The sequence below is a fragment of the Lepidochelys olivacea genome, assembly GCF_965140295.1.
Source record: "Lepidochelys olivacea isolate rLepOli2 genome assembly, chromosome: 3".
Classification (NCBI taxonomy): Eukaryota; Metazoa; Chordata; order Testudines; family Cheloniidae; genus Lepidochelys; species Lepidochelys olivacea.
Genome location: NC_140413.1, coordinates 188,630,858 through 188,652,668, shown reverse-complemented (window position 1 = coordinate 188,652,668; position 21,811 = coordinate 188,630,858). Strand labels below are relative to the sequence as shown.

Below are 21,811 nucleotides of genomic sequence, written 5' to 3'. Positions count from 1 at the left end.
CACTGCTTTGGATGGTTATCGAGCAGAGCCTGTTATCAGCATGGACACATGTCCTCTGGAATGGTGGTTGAAGCATGAAGGGACATATGAATCTTTAGTGCATGTGGCACATAAATATCTTAGGACGCCAGCTACAACAGTGCCATGAGTGTTAGGATATAGATATTCAGGCCTGTCTGTAAAGGCCTATACTCTAAGAATTTAGGTGTATTCCTATCACTTGGCTAGTTATAGAGGTACAAAAGAAAGAGAATCAAAATCATGTCTGCCGGTGTAAGGGCCTTCTCTTACTGTGACAGTCTGAGGCCCTGTGCTTAGGCTCAGGCCTTTGGCTAAGCAGCAGAGGCAGCCATAAGCTGGGAAGCGAACGGTCACATCCTCACATTCCAAACTAGTCACATTGAAATAAGGTGCTATTCGGCTGTTAGGAATACAATCCTGTCCTGATAGTGCCTATTACCTCCAGAGAAAGGGAAGTGCCTAGAAAATGTAAAAGAAAACTTAGTTTGATAGCATCCTGTCTGGCAAGAACTCACTTATCAATAGCTGGGATGTGAAATCCTCACTTCTGTATTGTTTTGTCATTATAGTTCCCACTTTGCTGTTGTTTGTCTGTATAATCTCTGTCTGGTTCTGTGATTGTTTCTGTCTGCTGTATAATTAATTTTCCTGGGTGTAAACTAATTAAGGTGGTGGGATATAATTGGGTACATAATCATGTTACAGTATGTTAGGATTGGTAAGTTAAATTTCAGGAACATGATTGGTTAAGGTATAGCAAAGCAGAACTCAAGTTTTACTATATAGTCTGCCGTCAATCAGGAAGTAGAGGGGTGGGGGTGGGCATGCGGGTGAGGGAAATGGGAACAGGGAATGTGGGTAAGGAAATTGGAATCATGTTTTGCTAAAAGGGGAAATGGGAACAGGGAATGGGGCTGGGGAAACTGGAATCATGTTTGGCTAAGGGCAGGAATGGGAACAGGGACATCGAATTGTTTGCACCTTTGGACTTCGGGTATTGTTGCTCTCTGTTCATGCGAGAAGGACCAGGGAAGTAAGTGGGTGAAGGAATAAGCCCCCTAACAATGAGAACACCTGTTCTCACTTTCAGGTGATATTGTAAACAAGGAGCAGGCAGCAGTATCTTCTGCAAATGTAAACAAACTTGTTTGAGCGATTGGCTGAACAAGAAGTAGGACTGAGTGGGCTTGCAGCTCTAAAATTTTATATTGTTTTGTTTTTGAATGCAGTTTTTTTTACATAATTATACATTTGTAATTTCAACTTTCATGGCAAAGAGATTGCACTACAATACTTGTATTAGGTGAATTGGAAAATACTATTTTGTTTTTTTACAGTGCAAATACTTGTAATAAAAAATAAATATAAAGTGACCACTGTACACTTTGTATTCTATGTTGTAACTGAAATCAATATATTTGAAAATCTAGAAAACATCCAAAAATATTTAAATAATTGGTATTCTATTATTATTTGAGTGTGATTAATTGCGATGAATTTTTTTTAGTCGCTTAACAGTCCTATTTATTATAATGATTGATGGCAGTGGTAGGCTTCGATCTTGCTTAAAAATTGTAACAATATCAATAAAACATTGTGTTCAACTGATACCTATATATATTGTAGCTAGGGAAACAAAAATTCTGCATTTCATTTTAATTTCAGAAAAACACAGATTTTTGTGGAGAATTTGGGGGTTTTTTATCACGAAAAACTAGGATCCCTGGAAATGACATACATATATTATAATAATCACATACAGTAGACCAATAATAAGCCTGAGCAGTCTTAATTTACATCCATTCATTAGGAATGTTTTAAACAGAAACCATTCCAGTATAACATACATATTAAAAGGGGGCCAGACACTGCACCCTTACTAACAATCAGTAGTGCTTCACTCTGCAAATAGTCCCATTGACTTCAGTAGGACTAAACACTGAGAAAGGTAATATCCAACGTACATAAGGATGACAAAATCTGACCTATGAATAGCTTTTTTTTTTTTTTTTCATATGGGTGGCCCTTCGACTTGTCACAAATTTAGTGCCCAAGCTGGAAATTCACTTTTTAGCTAAGAGGATTTTAATGATTAAAAAAGCTTGTGTTTCATCCATAGTTATAGGAAACAGAGCATGCTGTGATAGGATGTAGTCTCGTATTTCCTTGTGGGTTGTTTTTTTTGGTTCTAAATGAAGATTTTTTTCCATAGTACACCATCCAGGATTCTGTACGGAAAGAAGACAGGAGTTATTTAGTCTGACATTATTATGTGCGTTACGGTGCCAGGTGCTTTACAAATGCAGAGTAAGACAGTGTCTGCCCAAATTGACAAGAGAGACAAAGAGGAAACAGGTGATTTTTCTGCAAGATCATACAAATTAATGACACAGCCAGAATTAGAACCAATGTCTCCTGCTGCTCAGTCCATTGCACTGTCCACTAGACAACATTGCCTCTTTTTCTTTTTTCCAGAGATTCCAAGGCTGGAAGGCACTGTTGAGATCATCTAGGCTGACCTGTACAACACAAACCATAGAAATTCCCCAAAATAATTCTTGGAGCAGATCTTTTAGAAAAACACCTAGTCTTGATTTAAAAATTGTCAGTGATAGAGAATCCACCATGACCCTTTGTAGATTGTGCCAGTGATTAATTACTCTCACTGTTAAAAATGTATGCTTTATTTCCAGTCTGAATTTGTCTAGCTTCAACTTCCAGTTGCAATTACCTGGTTTAATGAAGAAGCACACACTATGAACAAGTAATCTGCCACAGGCTCTCATTTTCCCTGCAAACCAGGGAATAAAAAAACACAGGTAACAGTAAAATAACATTGAAACACCAGGATGCTGCAGATCTGATATACAGAATTTGTAGAACTATTTGACAATATAAAATGTGCAGCTGTAACAAACCCACAGCAACATACATGTAGAAGCCATCAGTTGTCAGTGAGAATTGAAACCAGCCTCTTGCATCTAAGTGCAAATCCCTGCCACTTTGGCCAAAAAAGTTAATTCCTGAAACTTTCTTTTTCTGGCCAAGCCTTAAGTGATCAACCGAATTAGCAGACAACTAGCAAACATGAGAAATCAGTCAGATGCACCACTGCTTGTTCCACCTAAGGGTAGGTCTGCACTTTGAGATGGAGGTTTACATTCCAGCTCAAGGAGACACACCCACACTAGCTCCAACTGATCTAGCATGCTAAAAATAGAATGTAGCTGCAGTGGGGGGAAGAGCTAGCCACCTTAACTCTGTACCTAACATCTTGGATGGGTATGTACTTGGGGTGGCTAGGCCATCCAGCCACTCACACAGCTACACTGCTTTCTTAAATTAACTTTTTATTAAGGCAAAGTTACAATAAAATATTAACACCTTACATTGCACATTATTTATTCAGGATCAGATTGAATATTCAAAGAACCTGGCTAAAGATTCTGACTTGCTGGCTGGGGAGCCTTCCTCCTCTGAATATGCTACAAACGGTGAGCAAATTTCTAAATACTTATGTTCTTTAGTGCTTCTCTTGTGTATGGACCTCTTAGGAAAGCTTTTCCATTTAAAAGGACAGCCCATGTTTTACTGTACCACAGTTCCATAGGAGGATATGCATTAGCTTGATCAGAGCTAGAGTGGGTATGTCTCTTCCAGCTATAGTTTACAACTCCAGCTTGAAGTGTCCACATACCTGTGACATTTTATCAGGGTGTCCATAACTGTGAGTAACCTTGTTACCTCTCTGCCTCAACAAGAAAGAGATTTGATACTGCTAATCTGTGTGTCAGCTCCCTGACACTCCAGTCTGTTGGCTAGCCCAACAAATGCCTTATGACCCTGACAGCCCTTACTTTGCCTTGTCTGTAACATCTGGTGCACTTCAGTTCCCAAACCCCCTTGAAAAGTGTTCCCTTGTGCTATCCAGTCCCTGTCACTGGGCACTCACAGAAATGACCAAGTCTCCACTGAGACAGGATACACACCAACCTGTTGGCTTAGCAGGGGAAGCACGCTTTGCTTTTATTATAAATTCATCTCAGTGCTGCTATATTAAACAAGAATAGGTTTATTAATAAAGTCCAGAGATTTAAGAGATACTAAGCAAAGATAATAGATACAGAAATAGTTAAATAAAAGTATAACACAATTTCTAGTGACTAAAACATAACATGCTACAATCCTTTGGCTAAAACAGTTTTCTCACCCTCTGCAGAGCTTGCTGATTTTCAGTTATATCAGCCTCCAGATTTTCCATGAGTCAGTCTTCTCTGCCAGGAGTGTTCCTCAGTGAAAAGGGTCCCCAAATGCCTTTTTGCTTCACCTTATATTTCTCCAAAATGCATTGTTTTGATCCCAGGTCATCTTGCTCGTTCATGCTAATTTTACATTCCTAAGTCAACCTGGCTTTTTCTGTTGAATTACATGCAAATGGGACCTCCTTTGTGTTGATTTCACAATGTTTAATTTACATTAGAGTTGGGGAGATATCTATCTTTCCTCCTGTCTGGAAGAAAAACCTGTTTTCCCCCTTTGGTTGCAGATTTTAAAGACATGTAACTATCCATAATTTCTTATATGGGCTTAATACCTACAATTCACAATGATAAATGACCAGAGTGTATTAACAACTTTCATTTAATGTCTTACAAGGTGATCTTTATAGATAAATACCATGACACCAGTGTGTTAGGTACAGTGAGTTTGTCAGGACTGATAGGAGTTGCTGACAGAGTAGTGAACCACAATGCCCTAAGAAAATGCTCATAAAATGCAATTAGTAGGGCTGTTGTTTTTGCCATTACACATTTCAGCACATATCACATCATGGACATATGGAGAGACAGCATGCTCCAGTGAATAGGGCTTCCTCTGTTGGCCAGTGACCTGCTGTGTATTTTGTGTGAGTCACTTCCCCTCTCTCTGCCTCTATCCCTCCCACCCTTTGTCTGTCTTGTATAGTAAAATGGTGCCCCATTCATGGTTGGGGTCTTGGCATGGAGTCCATTTATGGTAGGTGGTGTCCCTCCTGGCCTTTCTAAGGATTAGCCTCTCTCTCTCTCTCTCTGTGTGTCTCTCTCTCTCTGTGAGACTCACTGTGTTCTCTCTTCATGACTTAGCCCTTCAGCCAGCTCACTATGTGTTTTTTCCCCTTTCCAGGTTATCAAAGTCCTTCCTTACTAGCAATCTTAGGCAGTCTTCCCATTCACTGCCCCTATGGTGCCACTTCCTCAGTGGCTGGTAGCAGAACCAGGCCCACCCTCTACTCTGGATTCCAGTTCAGATTGACTCTGACTCTGTAGTAATCTGTGTGGCTTTTTCCTCCATCTCATGTAATGACTCCTCCCCAGTTCCTCACCACACACAAGGAAGTCCTTAGCAGCATGACTCCAATCAGGTAGAACCTGGAGCTTCTTCCATTGGAGACAAACACTGGAATGCTGCCCATATCCAGGAGGGAAGAATACCAGAGAAACTTTGAGTAGAACCTTGCAGAGATCAAGTGGAATAACATACACAGGAGAACATAGTACCCTACACCAAAAATTGGAGGGGAGGCGCTGGTGGTAATTTTGGAACCACTGAAAAATTCCAAGAATAGAGGTGGGGGGTTGTCTGTTTGTTTCCAAAGCGCTATTTAAAAAAAAATAAACAAACAAATCTGTCACTAAGTTATATTTGGAAAAAGAATAGAACATCAAAAATGCCAGGACTACTTCTGCTAACTAGATTCCATGACATCATGAAGTTAAGTTGACCAGCATTCTTCTATTTAAATATAACATTGCAGGTGCCTACTTTTTGCTATTGTGGAAATAATTATCTGAAATTAAATGCCACTAAATCAAGCTTCTAATTAGTAAGAAAGCATGAAATTGTTTGAAAAATCCCTGAAGCATATTTTACTACTTCTGTTTTTTTTTTAAAGAAAAGTTTACAACCTCACAATGCAAAGTAGTTTGTTATGAAACATGAGAGAGCACTGTTGTCTTTAGACTATCAAACATTTTTGCTCTAACTTTTCAGTCAAGCAAGCAATTCAGAAGAGCATACACATTTTTCTGAGCCATAATGACTCTCACTGACTGCCCAGTTCTCACAGTGCAAAAACACAGAAATTGAGTGCAATGTCAACTATAACGCCTACTCACTAAACTATTTCAAAGGGTTGTTGTGAGGAGTCCTAATATAAAGTTTGTAAATGGCTAAAACATAAATGACAGGTTTCAGAGTAGCAGCTGTGTTAGTCTGTATTTGCAAAAAGAAAAGGAATACTTAGAATATCAGGGTTGGAAGGGACCTCAGGAGGTCATCTCGTCCAACCCCCTGTCAAAGGAGGACCAATCCCCAATTTTTGCCCCAGATCCTAAATGGCCCCTTCACAGATTGAACTTACAACCCTGGGTTTAGCAGCCTAATGCTCAAACCACTGAGCTATCCCTCCCCCTTGTTTTAGAAACTAACAAATTTATTTGAGCATAAGCTTTCGTGAGCTACAGATCACTTCATTGAATGAAGTCAGTATGAATGAATGTCAGTTAGTTGTGGTATTAATTTCTATAGGGTACAATTCTGAAAGAGTTTATCAGATTTAAGAATCTAATCTGTGAACAGAGGATGGAGCTTGACTGTTCTCAGTGGTGGCAGATGACAGAACAAGGAGCAATGGTCTAAAGTTTCAGTGGGGGAGGTCTAGGTTGGATATTAGGAAACACTATTTCATGAGGAGGGTAGTTAAGCACTGGAATACGTTACCTAGGGAGGTGGTGGAATCTCCATCCTTAGAGATTTTTAAGGCCCGGCTTGATAAAGCCCTGTCTGGGATGATTTAGTTGGGGTTGGTCCTGCTTTGAGCAGGGGGTTGGACTAGATGACCTCCTGAGGTCTCTTCCAAACCTAATCTTCTATGATTCTATACACTAATGAGACTTCATGTGTGTTTAAGGGTCCACTCTAGGATACCTGTATGTGGGACTGGGGCACAAATTGATAACTAAAGGACAGTTTCTGCAATCCTTAAGCACATGAATATTCACACTGAAGTCAACTACTTACCTAATGTGACTGAGTCTATGTGTGTTAGAAAGTGTTGACTGGAATATGCCCCCTGATTCCAGCTCCGTAGCTGGCAAGCTTGAATCTGAATGGTTCATTTATAATGTCCATTTTCTCACTGAAGTCAGCATCTTACCTGAAGTCAGTGGAACTACTTGTCTGAGTCAGGATTAATGGATCAAGCCCTAATATAAGCTCCTCCATTGACAAAGCTGAAATGATGAACGCTTCATTTCCAGTGTCATTTGAACAAGGAAAAAAATAGTATCAGGCTATGAGAATCTAGTCATGGATCATGCTCCTCTGAATTAATTATCTCATTAAATCAGACCTCATGAATATTAGGAAACTGAATACAAGTCTCTTTGAGTCATTATTTAGCAATGATGACAATATATAGGATAGGTGACATTTATTTTTAAAGTATACTTCCATTTTTAATGGTACAAATGAGTTTTTCCCCGAACAATAATGATAACTTTTAATAGAATAGGACTTCTTACTCATTTGGAACCAAATTCTTTTGAAATGGTGTCGAAACTCAGACTGAATAGAATTAAGGGACACAAATGAGCCTTCACCTACATTTAATCCAGCCTTGGACATTAATCTTGGACAGACTGTATGGTTAACAACCATATTTAAATCTGAATAGCCATCAAAAGCTATGTAAATAGATCATTTGTAATATATATTTGCTAGCAAGCTTAATGCATACTAACAGCAATGCTCATCTATAAGTGCAGCTGTTTGTGCAATACATGGTAAAATATTCACAAATTACACTGCTTATCCATTCATTTTCCCTCTCTGTTTGCTGTCTCTACCTTACATCCTGCATTACTGTATCTGTTGCAAATGCTTTCCTAAGAGATGGTGCACCTTAATTTTTTATAACCAATTATAATACTCTCCAACTCTGTCCTCATCATTTAAAGTGCTGCCAAGTGGCAGCATTATCCTCCAAACACTAGGACTGTAATAAGCTCTAATTGGGTCCACATGCTTGTTTCACCTAACAGATTCACAAGGCAATAGAAGGGTACAAGGTATGATGGCTTTTACTAGAGCAGTACCACATGGCTAAGTAGTAATTTATGCTGAATGAACACTGGAGAAAATGTACACATACAGCCATGGTGTACTGTGCATTTCATGCTAAGAAATCATAATGGGAAATGGTCAGTCTCCAAGCAATTAATACCAAGTAAATGACACTGCTTTCTCATTTACTTTTTCACCCAGGATTAGATTTTAAGGCTAAGGCATATGAAGCTAAAAACAAGCAAATGGTTGAAAATTAAACAAAAATGGGAAAGAGACTAATGAAATCTTAGGGCACTCAAGAACTTGCATTGATACACTGTTGCCAGTGCCTGAATTACCAGCAAGGCACAGGGGAGATGCACCAGACCTCATTTCTCTCTGGTGCTGGCTGAAAAATGAAAAAAAATGTTGAGAAAAGGGGGCAAAGTGGTGGTAAGGAGAGTCATGAGATATCGTAGGGCTGGCACACTGTGTTTGCAATCCATAAATATGGGGTTTGACTGGTGTGTGTGCATGTGTGTATGTGTATAAACTGCTGTAGTACAGTACCTGGCTAGCCCACAAGGGGAGTAATCCACTCTGCTATTAGTAGAGTGGTGATTTTAAATTAATAAGAGTTAATTAATGCCTACAGAGGCATCATATGCCCTGTTAAAGTTGTTCAGAGAAATGGGGGAGACTAGGTTGGTACCTTTCTATATCAAACAAAGGGAGGCCAGGTGCCTTTTCTCAGAACACTTACCCTCCCTCCCACAAAGACATCCTGAACCACAGAGTTCTAGAGGAGCTCTCAAAGAGAGGGGGATGTAAGATTTAATCATACAGGATTCAACCGTGCATCCACTGATGTTCCACCCTTGGTTGCAATAAGATCAGGAACATGTCCATGTGTCTTTTGCTCCTTTGTAACTAAGCTTTGGAGAGAGCTGTTCAACATTTTTCAAAATTTGAAATGTTGATGACATTTACAAGCTAGGAAAAACAAACAGGAAAACTGTTCATTGTTTTGAAATACTTTCCCCAGTTTCTGATCAACTTCAGAGCTGATATGTACTCCTCCCAGGAGAGTGGCATTCTGTAGTAAATACCATTTGAACAGGAAACATCCTAACAACAACAACAAAACCGAGTGGAGTATGTTCCATGTTATACGCACTGCTGTTAAATGGAATACAGCTCTTTATTCTCCCAAAGCCCATTCTCATACCTGTGATTACAAGGTACCCATTGCATCATCTACTTCAGACCAGATGGAGCCAATCATTTCCTTGCTGACTACTAGTTTTAGCTTATTTGTGTTTGTTCTGATTCCCATTTCGCCTTAAAAGGAAAACTGCTTTTCCCTTAACTTACAAGCATGATGGCTATTATCTTGGCTGACACATCAGGGATTGAACCAGGGACTTTTAGAGAGAAAAGGAGGAGCTGCTACACATCCTCTGAGGAATGGCATACTCTCCAAGCTTGCACCAAAAACTTCCATCATTGAACACAACCACGTTGAAAGAGGAACTGAAAGTTTCACAGCATTCCCTGCTCACGCTGTCTCAATATAACTAATTACACAGCCTGACCCCTTGATTGTAGTTTGCCTGGTCACAAGCTAGCTCCTAGTTCTCCCAATTCAAGGCAACTAGTTGCATATAAATACCATAATGAGTTGGGTTCTGCAGTTTTAGGACCACCACAGAGCTTCACTTACGGCCATACATTTGAAAAGGCAAAACTGCCCCAACTTGCGTTTCTAAGTTGAAGTCAGGAAAAATTAAAGGTAATGAAACTACAAAATCTGCTGTAGTGTATACAGCTTTCACATTACTGTAGTTATTTATCTGGTAGCAGTGCTTCATCTGAAGCGTCATATGTTTTTGTGATCAAAGCTTCTACGATGAAACATTTCTCTGTGCCAGACCTAGTCTGAACTCTGAAATGCTTTGAAATCCTATGTACACCATTATCAACACACACAAAGGTGAGAGGATTAGACTGAAATAAATACATAGCATGGAAAAAGAAAAGGAGGACTTGTGGCACCTTAGAGACTAACAAATTTATTTGAGCATAAGCTTTCATGAGCTACAGCTCACTTCATCGGATGCATTCAGTGGAAAATACAGTGGGGAGCGTGGAAACAGTAGCGAACTTTAAGGACCCGATTCTCCACAGCCTTATACCTTAGGTAGTCATCTACACCTGTGCAATGTGGATATAAAACAGTACTAGTCTGATATCATAGAGTTTTTCACCCACTTTTCACATGGAACTTAATTTTTAAATTATTTTTTTAAAAAGCCAATAGAAAGTTTAAAATCTTCCTTTCTCAATTTGCAGTCTCTCTCTATCTACCTGTATCCATAGATGAGTGTAACTTGGGGATGGTTTGGAGTCTTTAAATTTTGTTGGCCTAAATTGATTGTTTTTGTTTGTTTTGCAAAGCCAAAATATGGTTCAGATCCTGATTCCATTGGGAACAACCATCCATAGGTTGGGATGGTTCAGATGAATAGTTCTGGTTTTGGTCTGTCTCTAGCTGTATGTAGTTTACAAAATTTGCCAGAGCTTAGGTAAGTTTATCTTTGATTCTAATGAACACATCCAATTCTTTTTAATAGAATAACAGTACAAGACAAGTCAAGAGAATTTATAGAGCTAATTTTGGTTTGGCGAAAAGAGCACCATCGTCAGGTGTGTGTAGCAGGAATTGTCATGATCCCGTGCCTGAAATTGCTAGAAATATTTTTTTACCAATTTGTACATTAATTCACTGTAAAAGTCAAACTTGGCAGATGTGAAAAACCTGTGGGGCTTCTTCACAGACTTCCCAGCATGCTTTTTAAATCTGATCACACTGTTTCCAGGTTTACACGGGATTTTAAAAGTGTGGGTAAAAAGAACAGGAGTACTTGTGGCAACTTAGAGACTAACAAATTTATTTGAGCATAAGCTTTCATGAGCTATAGCTCACTCAAATAAATTTGTTAGTCTCTAAGGTGCCACAAGTCCTCCTGTTCTTTTTGCGGATACAGACTAACGCGGCTGCTACTCTGAAAAGGGTTAGTGTGTATGATTAGCCCAGAGTTACAGGGAGAGTCCATTGCCTGCTGAGACTCCTTGGACATGCACTGCTAGAAGGGGCATGTTTTCTTCTGGAGTGTAGATGCAGAAGAGTGTGTGGTTTTGTTTCTGTTCTTTTTATAATCTCTCTCTCAACACTCGGAAGATGACACAGATGTTTTTATTAATGTCAATTAGCTTTTGTCCATTTGGCACTTACAGCTATCCTATCTCCAGCATGTCAATATTTATATTTTTACCTCAGGAACATAACCAGTGGATAAATGAGATGAACTATGACATCCACTGACAAAAGAAATATATTCCATGGCCAATTACTATATAGCCATTTGGAAAAACAAATTGGATTATTTCCTGGAGTCACTAAGCATGAGTCTATGATGCTATTTAAAAACCTACTGCCATGTACTATGAAAACTTCTGATAATGAATCTCAAATAATTGTCAATCAGAATGAGTCTTTCATGTTTTCCCAGAAACATGCTTGTGGTTCTATGAAAAAGCACTTTGTTATAATAGGAGTTGGGGGGGGGGGATCCCCTAATGCTTGTAAATAGAGCTCTAGAAGGCTATTTTCTTTCTTTCTTTTTTTTCTTTTTTTGGAATGTCTTTGCATTCAGTCTTTGTTACATTCAGTTCTTCTTTTTGCTAGATTTAGGAGCTCAAAAATTGGTTGACTTTCCAGATGTCTTGAGGATTCCACAGATTGCAAATGCTAAAGGGAATACCTGTGTTAGCAAAGTGTAGCATTTCTCCCTTCCTCTTCCTTCTATTCATAAACACGATAAATTCTCCACTTTGAGCTGTCTCACTTTCAAATCACCTTCAACTTGTAATAAGTGATTAAAACTCCACATTCGTTGCTGTTGTATGAAAGTGACATTTTTAATTTTTTTGTTTTTGTTTTTATTAATGGCAGTGCTGAAAAGATTACCACTGCAAACAAATTTACTGAGGCAGTCTTCTAGCAGAAAGATTGAAATTTTCACCCGGTTCTTAAAGGATTTTGTGCCACTCTCACAAAATACCTTTCAATGAACTGGTGATAATTTTTAAAAATAGACTAGTGGTTAGCATTAATGTCACTTATCATTTATCAATACTGGGTATTCAAATATCTACATGTTTTATGTTAAACAATTTGATAGCTTAGCTGGGAAAATATAATATAAAGTGACATGAAGTTATGGAGTACCCGAGGTAAAGAAATTCACTGCAGGAAATAAATGTGCACTGTGGGCGTGCTCTTCAATGGATTTTGGAACAAGCCCAATGCATATAAAGAGTAAGGTAGATAAGATGTGTAGGGACGCAGGAAACCTGGGTTCGATTCCCTGATTTGCCTCAGACTTTGTATGTATCCTTAAGCAAGTCTGTCAGTCTTTCCGTGTGTCAGTTCCCACTCTGTAAAATGGGAATAATAGGCCTGCCCTACCTTATAGGAGTGCTGTGAAAGTAAATGCATTAAAGATTGTGAGGTGCTCAGATAGACTGTCATAAAAGGCCATATAAGTACCTTAGGTAGATATATAGTTTACATAATAAGCCAAAAGCAAGATCCCTGTGGCATTCTAATATGACACATTTTAATATTTGATGGTTATCTCTTTGTTTGAGGTCACAGGACTGGGACTCCAGAGACCGGGATTCAATTGCTTGGTTGTCAGAGATTCCCTGTGCAACTTTAGGCAAGTCACTTAATTTCAGTGTGCCTCAGTTCCCCATCTGTAAAATGGAGAATAATCATACTTCCTTTCTTATGCCCTTTGTCTGTCTTGTCTGTAAGCTCTGCAGAGCACAGACTGTCTCCTATTGTGTGTAACCACCTAGTACAATGGGGCTTCTATCTCAGTTGTAACCGATAGGTGCTACTGGAATACAAATAAATGCATAATAAAAACTGAATTTGCATGTTTTTCTCTTTCTGAGTGAAAAATGTAAGGAGAAAAAACCTGGTATTGAGGATGGAATTGTAAAAAATAACAGCTCTTGGAGAGAGTGAAGAAACAGAAGTATCCTGGCTAAAACAATAAAGAAGATGAAGAAAAATGTTAAAAGGCCACTTATGGAAATATGGAATCAGCAATTTAATGCAGATGCTGTTAAGTCAATAGGAAAAACCTCAGCTTTTCTGACACTGGTGAGAATAATGCCCTTTGTGGTGCTTAAAGATTTATATGCCCCATAGGAGCTGAGTGGAACACTGGAGTCAGCATTTTTACAACACATGCGGATATCTGAGCAAATCAGGAATTTCTGTGTTTCATAAATGTTCTACTGAAATGTTCACTGGTAGCCAGATCTGATGCCCTTACTCATGCTGAATAGCACCTTAAACCATGAGTAGCCCTACTGAAATCTATGGGGGGAGTAAATTGGAGTAAGGTGGCAAAAATTTTGTGCCAGGAGACCAACAACTCTTCTGTCAGGCTAGGACTCCAGTGTAAAACCAGGGAAAATAAACATTATTGCTACAGATAGGCCCAAGCATCAGAGTCTAGATCTTCACTGTCCCAAAATTCTGAGGCATTTGGATCTGGGATTTTACTTCAGCCCACTATAGAGCTAGGAACTGGCTATCCAAATCCTTGGATCTTCTCCCCACCCCCATCCCCCACGGATCCTCACAGATGGAGATGCCTTCAAGGGAACCTCATCGTTTCCATTCTGGTCGATGGAGAGAAACATGTTTTGTTATTCTCTGCATGTGGACAGCAAAAGTTTTTGAGAGGAGACCGTCAGCTCCTTAATTACCCTTAGCATCCAGGAGTCTGTCTTACTGGTGAAAATCCAAGAGACCTCTTCAAACAGAGAATGGGTGACACCGTTTGCAAATGTGTCCACATCTCTGAGTCTGTAAACCTTGTCTTTTGGATGCTGATCTTTCTTGAATCAAAACAGTGGTGGCAAATTGTTAAAGTGGTGAGGGGAGCTTGACTCCAATTGTCATTAACATGAATCACGTCACTAAACCCCATGAACTGTGCTGATTTCATTTAAAACCTAACTAAAATCTCATTTACGCTCAAGTACCGGGAAGCCTGTCCCCTCTCGCTGGCTTGGGAAAGCAACACTGCACCTCCTCCTGCATTAGTGTGGAGAAAGCTCCTACAATTGTTTCAGTCTATGTCAGCCATTGCTTACAGAGGCGTAACTCCCCTGACTTGAGTGAAGTTCTCGCTGATTTACACAAGCATGAGAGAAGAACGAGTCCTTTCGTCGGCAAACTCATAAGCCATATCCAAGTGAGAACACATTTTGTGTTTGGCATGAATTGCTTCAGATAAAATACACCAAATTGGAGCCTGAGCCTAGGTAAGCTCTGCCATCTCCCATTACCAGGTAGAATAGCGACACTGTCTGAAAAGCAGAAGTAGACTTGGGCCAAAGGTAGGGGATGGTGAAGTTAGAGTTTATGCAAATATGTAATAATGAAAACAATGCTCAGAAACTCGGCATAGTTACATATACATGTTAGAAGTATTGGTGGAGGACTAAGAAACAGTAAAAGGGCCAGAAACATACTCTAAGGGCAAAGATCAAAAGGCTTGGAGATACAATTCCTTATGGATGATGTGTCTGTCCATTTAGACAGTTTGTGTGTCTATTCAGGACCTGATCCTGCATGCTCCCTGTTTGGTCTGAGGCACCCTCAACGCCAGTTAAGTCAGCACCTTGTTGGAGAAACTCAGCAAATCACAGAATCAGGCTATACTTTGAATACAGTTCAGCTAAGCATTCAGGACTCGATTTGCCTCTGACTTAAAGCTATTTGTTTCACAAGGTCAACTCTGCTGACTTACACTGGTGTAAGTGAGAGCAGATTCAGTAACTCAGGCTTACAGATCTTATCTGAACTAATCTCCTGCATATTATTGTTCCAACTCAAGGATTTTCCTCTTCTGCTGGAGGCCTGTGATACATGCCTAATATTTGGGCCCTTTTTTCTTTCTGCTAGTCATCCAATTAGATCTGATTCTGCTACCAGCTAACCTCACCGCCTCAGTAATAAATAAGTACCATCTGTTCAGCTGCGTAAATATTACTTGGCTTCCCATTGGAATTGGTACTTGGACCTCTGCTGGTTTTAATCACTATAAATGACTTGAAAGAAGAAAACAACTGTGAACTAGTTCAAATTACTGATGACACTAAATTGTGGAGAAGAAGAGGACACAGAGGAAATAACCAATCAAACATAGATGGATTTCAATCTGCTATGTAACTGTGCTGATACATAGCAAAGCAAGTACAACGGTGACAGCTGTAAAGTAATACGCACTGGGAAAAGCTATAAAAATAGAAGGAAAAAATTACAAAAACAAAAGAATAAAAAAGCTTTTAGATGCTCCTTGGGAATAACTTCTTACTATTCTCTTTAAAAGGAAGAACTATGTGAAGCATCAGTTAAATTGCCAAATGAGGACAAAAGTCACTAGGAGAGAAGATTGAGAGTCCAAGGAGTTTTTACAATGCAATTAATTTTTGCATAGCATTAGCATCCTACAGACAAGTATTACACAGTGCTTTGCTGTGGAGAGGCAGGGAAAAGAGCAGATAATGTTTTAGAAAAATTGATACAATGACTGTCACATTGGCAGAAAGAAAAATGATTTATGGAGATGGAGCAGAGGAAAAGAGAGCTGCAATTTAAAGAAGTGAATGGTTATGATAATATTGTGCAATTCTCTAGTGAAACACCTACTGCATGAGAATATTATAACACATATAGTTCCTGTCTTTTTTTTTTTTAATAACAAAAAAGGCAGGCAAATTCAGACTAGGACTAAAAATCTCAGGGCCAGATTCTGCCTTCCAAAGCCATGTGGAATAGTACTTTATGTCACAAGTAGTTCCACTGATGCAGTATAGATACTGAAAAACAATGAAGTCCCGTGAGTGGATAATATAGAAGCAGAACTAATTAAAAGTGGTGGTGAGACACTCATACAAGCATAACATAAGCTTGTCAATGCCATTTGGGATTCTGAAAGACGGCCCAAGAGTTGGACACAGTCCCTAATCATTCCTGTTCATAAAAAGGGGCACTCTACTTTTTGTGGAAATTACCACATAATCTCATTTTTGGCATACCCTACCAAAATACTGCTACATATCCTGAAGAGAATTGTGCCAAAGACAGAGAAATTCCTAGCTGAAGAATGATGGAAAAGTGGTCCATGTTTTTGTGGCTTTTGCTAAGATGTTTGACAGCATATGGCACAAATGATCCTGCATCTGGTTGGAGTTGGTGAAAACATAATAAGGCTGATACAAAATCTCTATGGAAGTGCGACAGTGATAGGTGTTTGTGAGGCCTGAGCAAAGTAGTTGGTTTGACTTGGGGATAGGTATAAGATAGGGCTGTATGCTATCATCAACCCTCTTCAACTGTTATCTTGAAGAAATTTTAAGAAGAGTCATTGATGGAAACCTTCAGGAGTATGTACCCATTGGTGGAGGAAAAATTAGTCACCTGACCTTTGCTGCTGATATTGATTGACTGGATTGTCCTAAGAAGAGATGCAAAAATTGCTAGAAAGAGTCGCAATGGAAGGAGAGAAATTTGATCTAAAGATATCAAATGGAAAGATAAAAATAATGTTCATATCTAGGTGTTGAAAAAATGAAGATATTTCTACTCAAATCTGAGGCATTGGCGTGCAGTGAACACATCAAATAACTGGTTAGTATGACTACAAGAGATGCTAAACTTCATTTAGAGATCTATCGTAGAATCGGACTTATGACTGTTGTTGTAGTGACACTTGGCTGTATTTGGAGAAGCAATGGTATTACCATGAAATGTAAATGGTATTACCATGAAATGAGACCATGAAGTCTCTTGTCTTCAGCATGTTGCTATATGCTTGTGAGACACTGACATTAAGAAAACAGAACATTAGGAAGTTTTTTGCCTTTGAAATAAAATGCTACCAGCAATTGCTGCGTGTTAGCGATACCTCACACATGACTAACAAGGTCGTAATCACTCTAATTTACAGCATAACTGGAGTGATACCAGATATCATCAAGACAATCAGACAAAGAAAACTTGAGATTGTGGGACATGAGGGTCCAATGAGCAGAGGAAGATTGGTGAAGCAAGTTTGGCAGGTGCCAGAGAGAGGGGATGTCTGTGGAAAGTGTGGTTTGATGATGTAGCTGACTGGACAGAATGCAGTGTGGTGTGCTTCTCAAAGCTGTGTGAAAGCTGTGAAATGTGGGAGAAGATTGCTGGGCAATGCCTCTCATGTGTTGTGTTTACTGTTCATTGTGATATGACTCCCTGGTACTTTGCACTAGAACAGTCTGAATATGTATGTATTTACAGAGTCAGGTACGAATCAACAATCGCTATCATTGTGGTATATCCAGATATCTGATCAATCGCCTTGTATAACACTTCTGGGGGAGTTTGAAAAAGCACTCAGCATTGCCCTAACTCTGCCCACATTTAAATCAATGGTAAAATTTTCACTGACTTAAATGGGGGCAGAATTAAACCAATGCTGAGTGCTTTAGAAAATCCTACCTTTAATGTAATTTCTGAATGCTTTCTCTTGACCGTATGAGTCTGTTGCATCTTGGAGTCCTTACAATTTCTATATGCATATATTAGTCTCTTTTGAGGATGGACATAGACCCATAGAATCACAGAATATTAGGGTTGGAAGAGACCTCAGGAGATCATCTAGTCCAATCCCCTCCTCAAAGCAGGACCAACACCAACTAATAGCCTTACATCTTAGTGTAAGCATACAGTAATAGCCTTACATCTTAGTGTAAGCATATTTCTTTGTGAGGAATTACCCATGGCCTGCTAACAAAAGAGCTATTTTAATGGTTTTATAGTAGGGATATTAAAAACCAAGTCTGGAGTAGGCAATCCAAGAAGAGATTGGAAACCTGGCTCACACAGAGCCAGAGAAACCTGGCTCACACAGGTTTTTCATAAAAGGGTAAGGAAGTCTACATTTGGAGGGAAGAGGGGCATCTGGAGGGAATTAGTTTGTTGTACATTGGCCCTAGCTGCTGTATATAGCATTAATAGTTGTACATATGCCAAGCGTGTAGAAGTAGTACATTTTTATAATTCACAATAAGTAAGGGCTAGATAGTAGCATTAGTCATGGCCTTAAGCAAGGGGGTTCTTCATCCAGTGTAGACATGTACACCAAGGCACAATCTAGCCTTATATATGTTAAATGTTACATTTCAAATACAAACCAGACAGTAAATAAACCTTGTGAAATATTTAATTGAAGAATTTCAAATAATGAATACATTGTGACGTTCATGAATCTGCTGATGGATATTTCAAAAATAGAAAAAAGATTGCATTCATTGAGTAAATGATTCATTATGAATTATTTGCTGAGCACTATTAATTTCAAGACTCATTTTGTGTTTCATTTTCTTTTTCTCCTTTAATGGAATAGCTGGTCACAGTAAAAGCTCAAACCAGGAGAGGGAGATAGGATCAATTTTAGCCGGGGTGACCCTTGTCTCAGGGATCTAAGGTCATCAGGAGCTCTAATTCCATTCTATATGATCCCCTAATTTGTAAGAACCCTCCTACCTTGGGCTATACATGGGGAAAGAACAGCTGGCTCCTTCTGACCCAAAAGTACAGGCCTCTACCACTTGTATTAAAGGAATAATTCAGTGGCATCCTTCTTCTTTTGTAGCAATGATATTGTATAGCAATTAAATATCAGATTGTGCCCTGTGCCATCAGGGTGCTAAGAACCGGGGAAAACTCAGTCAGTATTCAGATTGCTTTTCTCTTCACTCTTTTGTGAGTGGCTTCTTAATGCTGAGGGAACTGATAATATGAATGCTTAGAAAAAGTCAGCCAGCAGGATTTGTTTACCATATCTACAAAACAGAAAGATTTCGAACATCTACTACTCTAGGTAGCTCTGATTACACTTAACATTACTATTCTTTGTGGTTGACGTCAATACTTTCTAAACTACCTGTAGAACTTTCAAAGCTACAGCATGAATTATTTTAAAAACAAACAAGGTCATTTTTGTATTTGGATTAGAGATTTGCCTGAATCAAACACTCCTGAACTTAGTAGAGTTCAAACCCAAATTCTCCAGCTTTGGCCCACTTCTATCTTTAACCAGCTCAAAAAATAGCTCAAATAGAACATCAATATGTTTATATGTTTTTCATTCTTGATTTTGTCAGCAACATTGAATTTGGCTCCTATATTATCCTATATTATTTTTAATCATTGTGGAAATAACTATTTCTTCCGGTCAAATCAGAAATTTCCTGTAAAATATCATTGACCAGTTCATAATACACTAGAAAAAGAAATGTATATGTGTGCCAGTGACCTCTACAGAATTGCTCAACTGTATGTCATAGGCCTCATACTACCAGTACCTAGTGGAGATTCCCCTTTAACTTGAGTGTTAGGGCCTTGGCTTTTGGACAAGAAGGATCTGACTTCTACCAATGTGTCCATCATGAAGCTTGGAGGGGCTATAGCGTGTGGGGGATGGCAAGACCTTATTTTATCTCAGATTAGTTACAATTTTCATAATTTCAAGATTCCTTGAGTTCACTTCTGGAATGCCACTCATTTTCAAAAAGTAGCTAGCTCTTAAATAATGTCATTAGTTAATTAAATTTACGTTTGTTTATGCAAATGATTTCTATTTGAGCATTAAAATGGCCAAGACAGGAGCTAACTCAATTGTTCCATTTCCCCAAACTATTTTAGAGAGGGAAGTTGCAAAGCATCATGTGACAGTACTTGGAACATTGCGTTATTTTATATATTTCACCCAGCTTTGTAATAATTGTAGCAATAATGGGGCAGGACTGTTGCACTGTTTCAGTCAGCACTGTGGCTGGTCATAGATTAACACTTCTATTTAATTAACTATAGGAGATTTAAAAAAAATGCAATAAGCATGTTACTGCCTGATACTCTCCTATCTTGCCTGTCTTAAGACTACTTCAGGGAGATCCTTTCAGTTCCTATGAATGAAGGGAATATCTCTCTCTCTCTCTCTCTCTGTCGGTCTCTCTCTCTCTGGAGACTACATAGTGGCTTATGTGGAAGTCAACAACTTTAATTAAGTATGTAATTATAGGGAATTCCTCTAAGCCTAATATGCATTTCATTAGGGTGCACCAGGTACTGTAAGTCATTTTTAAAAAATTTATTAGTGCCATATACATGGGGCCAAATCATCAGCTGGTGTCATCTGGCATTGGTCCATTCAGAATTGTTAGTGTGTCACTCAGACCATGCTGTTTCATCCTGTTTATTTGTACCATTCAGGGAATACTCTCATTAATTCTGGGAGAAACTGATTGGTTCGAGGTTTATTAGCCTGAGTCATCAAAATATCAAATCTGAAACTTTCTTTACAAAAATAAAATAAAGGAGGGTTACATTTGGACTGAAACAGTGGGCACCACTAAAAAATCAAGTAGGTCAGAATGATGGCTGAGGTACTGCCATACAATATTCCCCTAGAAAGAATTAGGATATGTCTACACTTGGAACCAGGGTGTGATTCCCAGCTTGTTAGATGTACCTGCACGAGCTCAGCTTGACAGTAGTTTGCCAAAGTGCACTAGCCATCCCAAGTATAACTCCTGGACATGTACTCAGATAGCTAGGCCCAGCTGCCAGCCATACCGCTGTGGTTACACAGCTATTTTTAGGCAGTAGCTCAAGCAGAGCTTTTGTGGGTATATCTGCATGAGCTGTAAAAAGAAAAGGAGGACTTGTGGCACCTTAGACTTAGACTAACACATTTATTTGAGCATGAGCTTTCGTGAGCTACAGCTCACTTCAAGCTGTAGCTCACGAAAGCTCATGCTCAAATAAATGTGTTAGTCTCTAAGGTGCCACAAGTACTCCTTTTCTTTTTGCGGATACAGACTAACACGGCTGCTACTCTGAAACCTGCATGAGCTGTGAATCACACACACTGCTCCAAATGTAGTCATATCCTTATCACAATCTCGCACTACACTGTATGGCCAAGATTGGTGAATGTTGGATTTTTAAAGACACCCACTGTAAGGAAACAGCTAGTTAGTTTCCTTATTCAAGGAAACTCTCAAAAAATGAAACAACCATAGTCATGTTGTTTCCTTCTTTTTCCCTGACTCTTACATCCAGGCACACATTGTTGTTCACAAATATAAATATATGTTGCAGTTACTATTCTGTATCTATTCAGAGAGCATTAGATATAACAGACAGAATCGGTGAGATGCATCAAACTGATTAAAACCTCCTTTAATTGAAAGCCACTTGAAAATACAAGTTGGGGCAAGATTTTCAAATGAATGCTAAAAAGTTGTTAAAAGTTTGCCTGTACAATGTGCATGCAGCACACCTTATTGCACGTGGGGATGAAAACAGCTATTGTGTCAAACTATGGTAGAAAATGTGCAAATTGGGCTCCAATGTGTGCACATGTGTTGCATACAAATGTTGCATCCAGACTTTTACTAATAGAATAGGTGTCCATTATCTCATTGAGTGAGCAACTTAGGTAATTGTGTTTACAAATTTGCCAACCTTATACTGTTAATGGATGAATATGGCAACTATATTTATTTT

The 21,811-nt window shown here is 38.9% G+C and overlaps 1 protein-coding gene across 1 annotated transcript in view; it reads left to right on the top strand.

Annotated features, from left to right (window-relative positions):
* Nucleotides 1–21,811, top strand: part of LOC311518094 (uncharacterized protein) — a 111,946-nt gene that overhangs the window by 19,761 nt on the left and 70,374 nt on the right. The window contains exon 4 of the mRNA XM_084623545.1: nt 3,431–3,515. Within this exon, the coding sequence (XP_084479671.1) occupies nt 3,431–3,515 (85 nt within the window). The remainder of the gene's footprint in view (nt 1–3,430; nt 3,516–21,811) is intronic.